A 16,072-nucleotide genomic window follows, 5' to 3' on the forward strand; every position below is an offset into this window, starting at 1 on the left:
GTCTCTGGGCTGGTTAGTGTTTCAACACACAGCCTGGGGCTACAGGAGGGTTAGTAATGATCTGCGTGATCGCAACTGACAGAGCAAGGTTGATAATAGGAAAGAGCCATCATAACAACTAAGCAGGCGAAGGAGATGGAGTCATCATTAAGAGCTTCTACTTTCTTAAATGTCCAGTCTCAGCAGTTCAAAGAGAAGTTGAATCTAAATGGTTTAAAAAAAAAAAAAAAAAAACCTAGTGGTTGCAGATATTTATGTCTGCTTCTGATAAAATGTTGAAAATGCGTTTTTTGGAGGCAGACTCCTGTGGGATTTTAGTGCTCTCTACCTGCAAGCTTAATATTTTTACAGCATCAAACTGATGTTTGTTATATGAGTTTAAATGAACATATGAATTTAATCTAAAGCTGGTTAGCCTAACTGGTAGTTAAATGGGAGCAGCACCCTAAAACATGTGACGCTTCATTGTTTATTTTAATGGGAAAATAATTTTCTATAGAGCAGATGTAAAAGTCAGTTCAGGGGTCTGGCTTAAAGAGAAACTGATGGCTTGTGAAGCTGAATCTATGGTAGCTGTATCCACTTGTGGTCACTAATGGCTCCGACTTGACCAAGAGAGCATGGCTAAATGCTTAACTCACAATTTTAAAACTACTGTTAACAAATCAGTCAATAAATAAACTGTTAAAACCAAACAACACACTTTACAAATTAACCATCATGCTGGTTAGAGCAGAGCCTTATCTCTCTCTCACTCTCTCTTTCTGACAAAAGATTTGCTCCTTGCTCACCATTAGAAAGCGATCATATCGATTGCGCTCTGTAGTGAATTCATTCTTCAAACCCTAAGGCTGTGTCCGTCTCTTATTTTTATATATGATCCAGACTGAGATACCATCTATAGGGTGGTAGATGGATTGCAAACAAATGTTCTCCAGAGCATAAATCCTCTACTTTTATGAAAACGACACAAGCATTTTGTGGTTTCCTCCTTTCTTATTGACTCTTTGGTTGATTGCCATGAAGTATGGAACAGCAGTGATGTCATGGGGATGATTATGTATAACTCTGGTAATCCCCCGATTTACCTCTAAACCTTCACGACTAATGACATTCCCATCAAGCTTAGTTATACTTTCTGTCCTCACATGCAAATTGGCTAATGCTAGCTTTGCTGACATGCTAAATATAGACAAACATTGTCAATGTGAGCAGGTGGAGGTGATCATATAGCTTATAGCCCGGCTGTCTGTAAGTGCAATGTCTGAGAGCTGTTCAGTTTTGGTTTAAACAGCATTTTATTTAAAAGTAAAAATATCGGCACACTCCAAAACCTGTTATTTCTCCTTCTTTTTAGCAGGAATACCCAGGCTGCGTGCAGCCCCACTGAACTATCATGCTAGCCTGTATCCAGAGACGGCAGAACTTCTCATCCCAGAGTTTGGCGTGCACACCCAAAAGCCTTGATGTTCAACCACCGCCGCTACTGCTGCCAGTACCACCACTGCAGCCATGCACCCACAAAGGTAAGCCTGTCACACAGCCCAAGACACATGGCATAGTTTAATATCAGTGTAAAATTACACAGGTTACAAGTTTTGATTCACAAAGAAGATTGCTACAAAATGTTGATCTCAATTCTCCTTTTCCTTGTAAAGGTCATGTTCCCTCTAACAATGTTGCTTCCAGGTACACTTAAAGATTTATATGCATAGCTTTAGCTTTGATTTCCGCTACCAGGAAGCTTCTTGAATCAAATAACAAGCCTCTTGATGATGATGCCTGCTAATTGGGTCAGTAATCAACATGCTCCTGCAGTGAAAATGCAGGCAGGTCAAAGTGGACTTTGAAATTACCGAGTTAATCAACTCTCCCACACAGGGGCTACTAACGATGCTCGCGTTTTGTGTGTTCATGTCAGTGCTGTTTGACCTTCATCTTGACTGATTACGCTGCCTTTGTTGAAAAGGTTAGGTGGGTGTCTTTAGGCCTGGGATTTGTGATTAGATTCTTTCAATTAAATGATTACATTCAGCGTGTTTGCAGATTTAGATCCTGTCTGATAGTGCAGGTTTCTCTACATTTGTGTTATTTGTGCAAGGATCCGAATTGCCTATTGCAATTGGCCTTAAAGAGATGATTTAATTTATTTTTCTTTCACTTGTTAATTATTGTAAAAAAAAACAAAAAAAAAAAACAATAGCTTTGAGTATTTAAGGTCTCTGCATTCTAGTCCTTGATCTGTTGAGTATGAAACCATATATCTTGTGTCATTCTTTTAAGGTAGGCTCATGTTATATTTCACCTATGTAAGAGAAGTTTCTGCAAACTAAGTGGAATTATTGGAAGGATATTGTTGCATGCAGAACTGTGATTTGTGTGCCACATTGTGCCTGACAGATGTGCTCTACCAAGGGAAGGATGTTGCATATTTGGCTACCTTGATGCTTCAAATTATTTTTTATTTTATTTGTATTCTTATTTATTAGCTCTGATATTAACAAAAAGGAGGAAAACAACAGTAATACAGAAAGGTAAAAAGGATAGGTGTAAAGAGACAGAGGAATAGACACTAGACATGGAAAGTTTATCTTATTCCATATTGCAATTGTGCACATCCGTCTGCAGATCAGAGATATTAGCTATTCCACCAGTGTGTGTCTGGTTTGCTTCCATTAATGTCTCATTCTTATGCAGGATGTCTTCCACTGTCTTAAATGCCTCTTGTGGAAAAAGCATCATGTTATTTTCAGGTTTAATGATGCAGTAATAATCAGGTTTTTGCACCTAACACCTGCACATTCACACAGGCGTTTTCACTTATGCTGGATAATTGGACTTCCTCTCAGGTTGAGGTTGAATGGGGCCGTGTTTGTAGTTTACTGCAGGCACCAAACCTCACAAACTGTAGTTAAAAGAATCATAAAAGCTGTTGTGATCCAACAGGTGCAACAAGCCTAACAGGACTGTCGGTGGTGGTGGGGGGGGGGTTTGTGAAGTACCCACACAATCATGTTTTAAACAGCCAAAACTGAGCAAGAACACTTTTATTGCAATAGACTGTGTGGATAATTAATCTCTCTCTTTGTTTAGTTGTAGCTAAGCCGTGCATATCCAACTACAGAAAAATGTTGATGGTCAATCAACTCATCTCTCGTATCCCCAGGCAAAATACCTCTTTGTTATTAAGTATTAATTGGGAAACAGTGGAGCACATGTCTGCTAAATGTTGGAACAGAAGGGTCTAGTTCGCCTCAGGCAGAACCTGGGATGTATTTGCCATCCTGTTTACCTGCAGGGCCTCCACCCCTCTTGAGTTTTATGTACTGCGACTGTGCATAGTGCAGCACCCTCCAGCTCTACTCTGACATTTTGAGCACAGCCACAGGGACCAGACTCCTGATGAGAGCTCAGTCTGTGTGGTCCAGGCTTCTTCATTAAATAAGCCGGTGCTGGATCAAATTAAATGGGGACAGTGTTAAGCCACTGCTGTGCTTTTTAAAGCCATTTCCATTTTTAGCTATCAGTAAATGGAAGGATTAGAAACGATAGCGCTCTCTTTCTCCTGGTCTCTCTCAGCTGCATCGACCCATGTGAATATATCTGAGAAATGAGAGTTATGAGGATAAGAACAAATAGGAACTGCGCTCTTCTTCCCCAATCTCAGCCTGAAAGCAGGGGCCGGGAGTGCTTTTTTTTCCCACGCTTCTGGCCTGTGCTTGGGCTGGCTTTGAGAGGCGAAACTTTGCCCAAGCTGGGCCAAGCGGCACAGAAACAAATGAGTAATGACACTAGTGCATAGAAGAACTCGCCAAAGCCTCCTCAAGCACACATAGCTAAGTGTTGAACCCTGAGGTTACTCTGTTCTGGGAGCACCGTCCATATAGTAGCTGCTGACATGGAAAGAGGGAGGCATGTGAAAAAGAGGGTGAATGAGTGTCTGTGTCTTTCGTTTAGTGTGTTTACCAATAAAGTTCGTGAATAGAGACGCTAGTGTGAGGGGAACTTGAGCGCACATGGCTCCTACTTGTGTCCTACTGCGGTGTGAAATCAGCTGTCATATCTGTTGCTCGGCTGCAGATTCAAAGCAAATGGACCGCTTGCACAGTTTTCCTCGAATGTTTTTATACCATTTCATTAAAGAAAAGACTAAATTCACAATAGTCATGCAAATAACGAGACTGAAAAAAAGTAATAATGAATAAAAATTTGCTAAATTATAATTTAATGAAATAAAACATTGCTTTATAATTAAATTGAGTTGGAAAAAATGATAATTAACAAACAAAAACTGTCTGCCTTGATGATGAACAGGTTCAGAGGTTTCAGAAAACACCTTATTGAAATGATTGCTAAACAAACACTGCTTTATGAGTCACATAAACTGTATGAGTTTATCATGTTTGTTTACTCTTTTTTTTTTAAATACATTTTTATTGTACTATAAATAAAAAAAAACAATTATTTTCTTTTTTTAATTAATACTTTCATCATTTTTAGTTTATTTCAGTGAAAGCTGTTTTTGTTCTTTAATGGGAAGGAATGAATAGATTTGGGGGTGACTGTATGTGAGTTTTCGAGAGGTTGACCAAAGCTGCAGTCACACACAGAGTTTTTTTTTTTTTTTTTATTCTTTACATTCAGAGCATGAACTCTGCTGAATGTGATGTGAAATTCAGCATGATCCCCAGGGATATTTCCACATGCAAATTTTAGGAGCCTGGGATCAAACCCACAAATTTCTGATTGGTGGATGACCACCTGAGCAGCTTTCTTTTGCTTCTTATCAAGGAAGCGGACACTGTCATGAAGGATTTGACAGCGATCCAGACCAAAGTAACCTACGATCAGTCTCTTGAAATTATCAGTGTAGATAATAAATATGGAAATATTCACTTCCAGGGATGGAGATCCAAAAAATGACTCCTCCTCTGGCTGTTTTACAACAACAAAGACTGAAAAAATGAATCTTTTTTTTTTTCCCCTTAAGACCCTCATTTAGTCGGAGACCCCTGGAGCTGCTAGTTTAGTTGTTTGCTCCGGCAGAAAGCGGCAGATAGTCGATCAGAGAGGCTCGTCTCTAACGGATGAATGAAGGCAGGACCAATTAATTATATGGTTCTAATGACTGGGCTTATTGGGCCAACTGGGTGCGCGGAAGAGGTTGTCATGGTAACAGAGAAATGGGTGTTAAATGCATTGTGTGTGCACCGAGCTTGGTGTCTAGTTATTAAGGTAGACCAGAGTATTTTAAATATGAGGATTATTGGGGTGGTAAACAAGTATTTATGCCTGCTGAGATGTGTTGTTCTGTAATTAACTGCCAGTTTTCAGTGCCATGTTCCTGCTGAGGATTTGACACAAGTAAACAAGTTATCTCGCCCAAGTGTTCGAGATAAGTCCTTAGCATTAACATCAAAGACCTGTGGGCTTTTTTTTGCCTGGCAGCTCTGCCAATGTGTGCGGATACATTTTAGTTTTATCTCATGTGGGAATCGTATCTAGAAGTCATTGTAATTGTTTCCTTATGTTCTCCCTCTGGGTATGAAGTGGTTGGAAGCCGCTGTTTTGGAAACCCAATAAGCTTGTCCAACTCCCGTTTCAGCCCAGCCTCTGGGGTTTATTTTGCCCATAAATTAGTGATTAACTCAAACTGCTCCAAAACAATGAGGTCTCTACTCTAATCTGTGGGGGAAATGGCTTCAAGTGTGACCACGGGAAAAAGATTAGCCAGTTTAAAGTGGCAGAAAGCATTGAATGGTACTGTATGTGGGTGGAATGAAGGTTTTGAAAGACCATGAGTGTACATACATCACTGCATGATTAAAAGCCGTTTTATTGCTCCTTTATATCTTTCATGCTAATGCTTGGAACACAAAGACACATACCATATAATAAATTAGGTTTATAGTTTTGATTCGAGGTTTGTAATTGCAGCCCCTCCTCCCTCAATCCTCTCTTTCCCAGCATGTCCCCTGCATGGAAGGAGGAAATCAGGATTAGGTGTTTCCTGTGAAAGTGTGCCAGTTTTGCTTGGTGCCATAACAGTTCAGCAGCCTGGTTAATGCGTCAAACCCATTTGAGTCAAGAAAACATTGAAGCATGGCCATTTCCAATTGATTTGGATTCTTGCTGCATCACACATCGTTGCCATTCTGCTCATTTTTAAGGAAAATAAAAATACAATCAAGGTTTTCAGTCCTGTGTGGCTTACCTCAGTCAGCCCTGAAGGAAATGCTGAAAGGTTAAAGAATGTTTTAAGTGCTGCATGATGGGTTTGGCCAAGGCTGCTGTTTGCCCCCCCAAAAAAAGAGGCTGCTGTTATTCTCTGTGCTGCCTCTGCTTGCTGTCAGGGCTGAGGAGAGATACTGCATGCAGGCTGCAGGTTCAGGTTGATAAAGTGCTTAAGGTCAGACTGCTAATTATCTTCCTGTCATTCCTTACCTCACTACACGCAGCTGCCATTTCCTTGTTGTCATGTGAACAGCCTATTATTTGTTTTCATTTCTTATCTTTATTTTACAGCACTGCATGCTGTTGTGTGAATACAACCCCATTCAGTAAAGAAACTTTTAGAAACATCTCAAAAAGGCTTACGGTCGACCATCTGGAGAGTTAATTAATTAATGTCTTTACATTGGTCAACAAAATTGCATCCACAAGGAAGTTGTTTGTTTTTTTTTGTTTTTTTTGCATTTTCTTCTTATTTATGATCCTTTACTGCTGAGAAATGCTTGTGATCTCTCACCACAGGATGCAAATGTAAATAAGCTGTGACCACTTCAAGCAAAGACTTGTTTTCTCACATGGATTTACTTTGGTTTTCGAGAGATCTGGGTTCATGATCACAGAATCCCTCTACCTCAAGTCTGTTTCAGCCCAGTTTATAAACTAGCAGTTACACAAGAGTTAAAAGTATTGGATTTATTAATAAAACCCAGTATAAGGCTACAAACCAAACCTGGCGTACTTTATGCACACCTTCACAGGTGGACCCATAAAAGCCAGAACTATGAAAGCACCACCCAGACAGTCTTGCGCTGCCATTGCAGGGTATATGTAGACTTTTCTAATATTTTAGTTGAGCTAAATAAATTAGCAAGCATAATGACAGGCTCTCCAAAGCCGGTAGCAGTTGCTTAGCATACTTTAGCATCAAGGCCAGAGATTGACCTCATTGAGTAATGAGCATCTAATCATCAAAACACAGTTGTTAGGGCTTTTATTAAGTTGCTCAGTAAAATACTTGCATCTGCAAACACATCACTGGTTGTGAAAAAGCAACAAAAGATTGGTTAAACCTAATAAAAATGTTGGGAAGCTGCAGTGGTTTTCTAAGACACCTTTCAGATTTTCATTTAAGATCAGAGCAACAACTTCCAAGCTGTTTATCTCCATATAATTTTACTGTAAAGCTAATTACTAAGGTTATCAAATTGTCATAGTAGGAGCGGCATGTTTTGGAAGTATCTTTTGTCTTTTTTTTTCTATTTCGCATTAGAGAAGTGATGATTCATGCATTTTCACTGATATTTATGAGCCCTTATGATGAGAGTTTGCATGGGAAAGCAGCCTTTATGCAGCAGGCTTGTGCCTCCTGAACAACTTTAGAGAGAAATTTGAGCTATCTCTGTGCTAGACTGTTATAAATAAGCCACACATTTTTTAGTTAGGACTGAACTTTTTTTCCCGATTAAAATGTGTTTGAAGATGGTGAAGAATGACTTCAAGATCTGCTTCCATTACAGCTACCACATGCTACAGGAAAGCATGCAAACATCCCGTGTGGTGCTCAGTTTACCACAGTATGGTGCTGCAATTTAGTGCTATTTAACACCACTGATTACTATTAAACTCCCCAAGATTGAGATATTTACCTCTGGCTGTAATTGAGAACTATTTTAATGCTGATCATGCTGATTTCAGATGTGACTTCACATTAAGCAGTAATAGGGAGTTCTATCTGTATAACCAAAAGTGATGCTTTTTATTTATTTTATTTATTTATTTTTTTACCTTTTTTGTGCGGTATGTCACACAGTGGTGGTGCTCAGATGATAAATGTGAATGCAGAGTGCCTATTTGCTAATGAGGTTTCCATAGTGCCACATTAAGGCAGCCGCAGTTGGAAGTGCAGCTGTGTTGTGTCTCCGTAGCTCTGACAGGGCTGTAATCTGTGGACTAACAATATCAGACACCCTGTGAAGACGTGTTAGCATTCAAAGTGTTTGAAGTGTTTGTGGAGCGGCAAGCCAGTCACACCACGAAGGGCTTAGCGTTCACATTTTACCCAATAAGAAATGGTTAAAATGTCAGGTTTTGAACTGTTTAGTCAAATTATCTACCATTGGTAATTGCAAAAACATTCCCAGAGGCAGAAACAAAAAATGGTATCAATCCTGTTGTGTGGTGATGCAAAGAGTCATTACATTTTTAAATGTGCCATTGCTTCCAGTCATCTAAGCTCCTTTCAGGTGGTTATGATCTTTTCCTTCTTATCTTTTATGGTCATGAATAATACATTTTTAGCCAAAAGCCAGAAATTGTTATTACAGCTGGCTTTTCCTGTTACCTCTTTTTTTTTTTCTTTTTTTTTTTTTCACATGCAAGATTATGGGAAACCAGAGAAGAGCGAGCTCACATCTTGATGTTGTATACAGTACAAACACCTCTCCAACATCCCAGATGTCATTGTTTTCTATAGCAGCAACTACGCTGTGATACATAATAAGCAGTGTTTTGCTTTGTTGTATTTCTCTCCAGAATTCGTTCATGCTCCTGGCACCATGGCGCGTTTTCCTTCTGCTCCGCTGGGAGATTGTTGGATGAATTGAACACTCCACCTTACCTCTTTCTTCCATTTTAAACACCCAATTTATTTCTTTCGCGAGGTGGATCTTGTAGATTGACTCATTTTCACAGTCGGGAGGCTCACTGTAGGCCTGAAATGAAATGAACTCCCAAATCAATTTCAAATGGGAACAACGAGCAAGCCCCCCCCCCCACCCTGCATGGCTGAAATTGGTTTTGTTATTGAAAATGAAATGAAGTGTTTTGTTTTGGGGTTTTTTTGGTTTTTTTTGCCCTTTATTGCAGATTACAGCCTTGTTCTTTTGCCTGCTGTGATTTCCACTTACTAACGTGTGGTCCAGGTTAATTTCTCTGCTTTTTCTTTTCTCTGTCAGAAATTCCATAAAAGTGTCACTCTGAAAGGTGGCTGTAATTTCTACCAGGTGATTTATTGTTTTTTAAATGAGGCGTCTATTCCACCTCCTTTTTCTTTAAAGTCTCCAGGAGTTAAGCAGCCATGAAATAGCCTGAACAACAGTGTTTAAATCCAATCTTAGTTTGTCCTGTCTGCTTTGCTGCACACATTTCAATCAGTAGTGCTGTTCATGGTCTCTTTTTTCCAGCAGCATGTCCTGCACAGTTTTTCCTATGCGTTTCTGCAGAAGATTCTGTATATTTTATAAAAGCATTAAGTGGGGGGAAAAAAATTTGCAGGAGCTGATGATGGCTGGATGATTGGAAATGTTATTCAGGCTAAATGCAGACATTTTTTAAAATTATTTTAACAATTTTTAAGTGATCGTATTGAATTATTTAAGGTAAGATTTTATGTCAAATGTAAATAAAAACAGAATATTGCAGCGATTTAGCAAGCTAATATTGATACTGTTCACTATTTCATGCAAAGTATAAGCTCATTGTCAATTTAAAGGCAAAAAAAATGTCTTTTAAAAAAATCAGGACAGGGTAATCTTTACCTCTGTAACATTTTTAACAACAATCTGTAAACATCAGGGAACGGTGGAGAACAATTACTAGACCCATGAGTTGCATTCAGTTGGGGTCACGAATGACCTGTAAAGTTACAGAAACTGTAATCCACATTCTCTTTAAAGGAGACATAACGTCTGAACTACATTTAACACCTTTGTTGTCGCCAAAATGTTCCTTCTCAGACTTGATGGCACCAGCATGCAATGTTTTGTTTATCACACATCCACACAAACATCGGCTATGACTCAGCAAAGAAATTGATCCTTCATTTGAAATAGCAGCCAGCTGGACATGTCTATGTGTCAGACAACAGGTAACAAATAGTTCAGCTTACAATATATTAGAAAAATGAAGTGGTTTCTAAATATCAGAACACATAAGCATTCATAAGCAACTGTTAGGTGTAATTGTCAGTGAATTATTCATAAATGTCACAAGTTTTAGACTGTTTGTGAATTTGTTTACTCGACTGGAGTCTTTTTCCACAGAATCCCTTCCACTTTTACTCACTATGGATTCATGGTTAAATGTCTTATTGGACACACACACACACACACACACAAATCTCTTTACTTACTTTAAATCTTTCTATTTGTCTGCGTAAACTAGTTCTGTATTAAACAAAGTCTGAATTAATTTCATGAAACGCAGATCAAACAGTGCCGAAGGCATATCCTTCCATAAAAATTAGTTTATGACCACTTGATGTCCACCATTATGTCCTAAAACAGGTCTGAGACTGCAAAGGGGAAAAAACAACAGAAACACAGGACTTTTCTTGGCTGCATGTATTCTGATCTCTCTCTAATTGTTTTTCGTTTTGTCTGCTTTCTTCTCAGGCGAATCATCCTCCATGGTTTCTCGGTATCCATCTCCTGCAGAGTTGGATGCTTTTGCCCAGAAAACTGCCAACAGCCCACTGTCCATCAAAATCTTTCCGTCTGATGTGCGCGTGCCACAGCATAAACAGCTTAACAAGACTGTCAATGGCTTAGACACCACAGGCCAACACTACAGCCCATACTCGCATCCACACTCTGGAGGTTACCAAGGTTTACTAGCCATTCTCAAAGCCTCTGTAGTGGTCAAAGGTGTTGTGAAAACCTCTGAGGGGAAGAGGACTAAACATGCAAACTCCCAGACTTCTGTGGCTCCGTATAATAATCCTGTGAATAACGGCTACACGGTCAGACATGGGCATAAGGCCTATCATATAAGCTCATGTAAACCCCCTGATGTACCCAATGAAACTCTTTGTTCTACCGCAGGAATGGCCTCTGGAGATCAGAGCCTGGCCCCCCAGTCTGAGCTGGCAGAGGTTCAAAGCCTGATGAGGCAGATGAGCAGGGTTCCTCACAGCCAGGCCCTGCAGCTGGGGGGAGAGGCTCGAGCCAGCCCCTCGCTGCAGGCTGTGGCTGCGGTGGCGCATTCAGATTCAGATTTTGTTTTGGGAGTGCCGCCCCAGAGCAGTCTGGCCTTCGCGGGGGCAGTGCTACCTACACAGAGTGCAGACACAGCCAAAGCTGGATATTTAGAGAGAGGAGACTACACAGTGTGGCAGCAGCAGCAGCCCTATCAGCAGGGAGCAGTGAGGATGTACAGCGTAAGGAACAGCTCTCAGGGGCACAGAGGAGCAGAAGCTGGGGTTGGCCAGTCTCCTGAAACCTGCCTCCCTTTACCATGCTCCTCACAGCTATCATACAGACGCCACCATGGAAATATGGAGCAAGTCAACAGCTCCTCTCTGAGTCGCACTGCCATGCAAGGGGAGCGGACGGTTGGACAGTACTTTGCTCCTCTCTGGGACAACCCTAACAGCGACTGTTATACCTCTCAGGTGTTGGCACCGGGTACATGTACAGCCAGGCCTAGAGATCACCCCCACCTCCAGACAAACCACCACCACCACCAGCCACAGCTCCACCCGCCTCCTCTTCCTCATCATCCTCTTCCTCCTCATTCCCAGGCTTTCAGCACAGACCAAAATCTCTCCTGTGGGCTCCCTAGTTTCAGCCTGTGCCACGCTGCAGTACTCAGCAGCAGCCTGCAGTCTCTGGAGTGCCTCATCAGTGAGATCCACCCTCCTTGCATCAAAGAGCGCATGCTGGGCCGTGGATACGAAGCCATGGGGATGCCTCAGCAGCTGGAGCACCAGCAGCAAGCCCACATCCAGCTACCCGTCTACAGATAAGACGAGGCGCAACCTCGCTGTGGGACACAGAGAAGACAAACTTTTTTTTTTTTTTCTTCTAGACAATGGAAGTATCTGTTTAGACATCTATGAGAAAGATATGCCTTTTTAGTTTGTGCATGTATTTGTAGGCTTTGTGTTCGTATGCCTGAAAAAGGTAAAAACGATAATCATGACTTGAGATAAAGGTTTATGCTCCGGACTCCTCACCTTTTTATTTTTATATCTTTAATGGCCGCTGAACATGACCGCTGTTGTTGATTTGACACTGAAGCTGAGCACCGGATCGCACTTGGATTTTTATTATTTACTGTATATTTTCTAAGTGATTTTTGTAGATCTTTACAAAGAATGGAAACACGGAGAACAGAGCTGGTTAAGGGGGGAACCTGACAAACAAAAAATATATATACAAGAAGGATTTCTGGTAATAGTTTTTGTGCATCTGTTGTATATTTTTTAGCAAAAATATTTGAGTGGGATTCTTTTCTGAACTTTTGGTTGTTGATTGATTTGTGAATTTTTGTTTCTCCCACTTCACTGGTACCCTTCAGCTTTTTTCCTCATGATTCAACACTTGTGTCCACTGTAGGGGGGTGTGGGGGTGAGCATACAAATGCATATATCTTTTTACTGTAATGTGTTTTAACATCTTAACTGATCTCGTGTCAACACGCTCAGCTCAGATTGTTTGGACTGTTGCATATCCAAATCAGCACTGTTTCATTCAGGCCAAGCAAGATGTGTCCTCTGGTTGTTGTTTTTTTTTTTTAAACATTTTTAAATCTTATTTCTCTTGAATGAAATATGGATATTCTCTGGAAAGTGACTGCTTTGTGAGATTTGTGTAATAGAGTGCCATGTTGGAGAGCAGGAAGCCTGAATCTATTAGTGTCTTCTATGTAGGGCTATATTATCTCTGATGGTTTGAGATGTGTGACTGAGTAGTTCTTTGTGTGTCTGCAACGGTTCTGTAATGCTATTTATTTATGTCAGCCTGGTGAGTTATATGGCAAACTGTCGCTATGATTATAAAAGTGCAATTATTATATATGAACATGTGAGCTCTCTCCATGAATTATGTGACTGAAATAACTACTTTTTGCAATGTATGACCTTAGTCCTCCCAGTTTTCAAGTCTCTTCTTAATAAGGATTGTCAAGTAAATTAAATTTTCTAAACCCAGCAAATGCTTTGTTAATATGCATTCAGATTTGTTATTGGCAAACATGCTGCCTCATTATACTCATGAATGATAAAGTGGTTGTGTAAAGCTGATTTCTTTTTCCTTCTATTGCAGAGGGATTTAAAGCTTAACCACCAGGCAGGTCCTTCTTTTTCATCATTTTGGTAACATCCATCGTTTCACCAAGATTTCAGCTCTGTAATGTGATGTTAGGCAATCCTTGGCTGAAACACGTTGGACGTGTTCCTTTATAAATGATGCAAGCTGAAAGTGCTAATTTTCTTATCACTGTGAATTATGTTAGAGCAGATGGATGGGCAGTGCTTCAGGCAGAAGCCATTGAATACTTCAAAGTACATATGTAAATGGAAATGTGCAGGCCTTTTCCTTGAGATATTGCATTTTTCTTTAAAACATATATTTTAGAAACAGGCTGACTGTTACCCTGTTTCTACATTTCAAATCTTAATTTATGTGTCTGGCTGCACTCTTTATGTTGCTTCATAAACTGAATGCGATAGCAGCAGCATAGCTCAGATCACCATGGACATAAAAAGCACAGCTAGTTTAAGCAGCCTATTATAAGCAAATAACAGATTATGTGAATAATGGAAACAGAAGCAAAGTAAGACTGCAATACCAATTGATGACCTCATTTCAGATAACAAATATGTCAGAGTGAAAGGTCAGTGGCTTTTTCACTGAGCCATTGTTGCAAATGAGTTGCTGTCTTTAGTGTATTGTGTTTTGCCTCCCTATCAGGCTGAACCGCTGATATACCTCCAGGATTACAGACATGTTCTTCTTTCTCAGAGACGATTAGCTCAGGCTCCTCTGGGAGAGGAACCAGAGCTAGTCCAGCCTCTGGGACACACTTCAGATAAGTAGGAGTGGGCAGAGGAAGAGGATGGCTGATGTGGAAAATCAGCATACATGTGGATGAAAGATTTGCCCTTAAAGTATGAAGGAAACGAGCCGCAAGTTGTCTTTATATATTTCTTCAGAAGAACCAATATTCATTAAAATTGAAGTGATTTTCAAAAACAATCATTAGAAGCTGGAATTACCCTTTCAATATAACAATACTAATATCAATCAATTCATATATTGCCACAACAATAAGTAAATACCGCCACCTAGTGGATGTTTCTTTTATTTCCCTGCTTAAAAAGTTCAAATTAACATCAAATTTAGGCACAAATTATTAAATAGAATAAATACAATATTCATTTGTGAAAATGTGACTCTTATTAATACAATTACGGAAATTAACTTTTTTTCTGAATTAAATAAATGCCCTGCAATTCTAATGCAATAAGGCCACAGAGCACTGCAAACAAATTAAACTTATTGTTCATATTTAAAGACTCAAATAGGTAGAAATGCCTGAGAGGAAAAAACAAATGGTTAAAAAGAATTTCAAAGACATAAATGTGGAACTTTCTTTAAAATGATTCTGCTTTAATTTAACCACTCGAAGGCACAGTGTTATAAAAAGAACAATAAAACCTCCAAGAACAGTGAAGGTAACTGCGGGGCTCAGAAAGCAGAGAAATTTAAATGAATGTAAGAAATGAATGTATATCGCTTCCATTATTGACTAGATTTACAGAACTATTTCTTTCATGATGAAAATCACTGATGAAAAGCACCTGCAGTTACATGATCTTTGTTTAGAGGGAAAGCTGCACTGTTACTGTAAACAACTTTGCAATTACATGGAATTAAATACAAAAAACAAAGCTATTCCAGCAACAACCTTTCTTTAAAATTAAGGCATTAGCATATATTGAAAATCAGATATACAGACACAATATTTAGGAAGGCATAATCAAAGGAATAAATACCAAACTGAAGAAGAAAAAAAAAGTTTTATCAAAAACACTTTAAAAACTGGATTTGGGATGCCGCCTGCGTCTCCGGTCCAGCTACATCAAACTGTGTAATCCAGTTCTGCGTTCAGATTTGCGTACATCTCATAGATGGCATCTACAGTGGCGGTGTAATTTACCAGGAAATGACGCACATTTGACAGACAGTCCTCCTCTTTCACTTCCTCTCCTTTAGACAGTGCCTTGAGGAAGTTTGATCTGTAGGGAGCTGCAAGTAACGCTGCCTGGAGGAGGTCAAAATGGAAATGAAAAAAACTTTAGAGGCAAGAATAGGTGGATGATCTAAAAGGTGGCATACATGGCTAAAAATGTAAGTTTGCAAGAAAAACATGGACTATTTTTCTAAAATTCTGTGCAATGTCATAAAACATATCGTTCTCATCAGGAATACTCATTTAATTGTGGAAAAATTAAAAAAAAAAAAAAACTTCCAAAATATGTTGGTCTTAAGTCTCACATCAAGGGTTCAGCTCTATTGCTGTTTCACACTGTCACATGTTGTATACATCACTGTAGTACGAAGAGATGCATTCAGCCTGATCACAAGTGCAAAGTTATCCAGGACTCTGGGTATGCAAAGATGATTGTTGCTGAGCTAGCTTCGACTGGACTCACACACCCACACACACACAGTTGTGCAATTTGTCCTTTGGGCTGATGGGATAAAACTAGGGGCTATAATTCCGAGAATTACTTCAACGTAGTGGAAGAGTTTCACTGATTCAAGTACAAGGAAAGCATGATTGGATGAATGAGGTCATGAAGAGAGAAGATGCTGCTGACATTTTGAAGAATAAAGTTCAGAAATCTTTTGTCAGTGGCTATAGGTCACTGCTGTGTCCTCAAGCAAAACAATGGCCAAACTGGCCTAATGCATTCCTTCACTTCAATCACATATACTTAAACTTTTTGGAGAATTGTTTTAGTTATTTTCAAAGTAATTATATCACAATAAGTATTATACCAGGTACACTTACTTGGTAATATTCATTAAAAAGAAAAAAGCTATAGATTTGTTTG

General features: G+C 39.6%; 1 protein-coding gene across 1 annotated transcript; it reads left to right on the forward strand.

Moving 5' to 3' along the window:
* Positions 1-1,396: 1,396 nt before the first annotated feature.
* On the forward strand, positions 1,397-11,974 carry LOC306768078 (protein FAM222A-like; the record flags this gene model as incomplete). Its single annotated transcript, XM_079256297.1, has 2 exons — positions 1,397-1,526; positions 10,623-11,974. The coding sequence occupies 2 exons, from the start codon at positions 1,397-1,399 to the stop codon at positions 11,972-11,974; spliced, it is 1,482 nt and encodes a 493-aa protein (XP_079112423.1).
* Between the last annotated feature and the right edge of the window lie 4,098 nt (positions 11,975-16,072).

This window comes from Telmatherina bonti, assembly GCF_933228915.1.
Source record: "Telmatherina bonti genome assembly, chromosome: 17".
Classification (NCBI taxonomy): Eukaryota; Metazoa; Chordata; class Actinopteri; order Atheriniformes; family Telmatherinidae; genus Telmatherina; species Telmatherina bonti.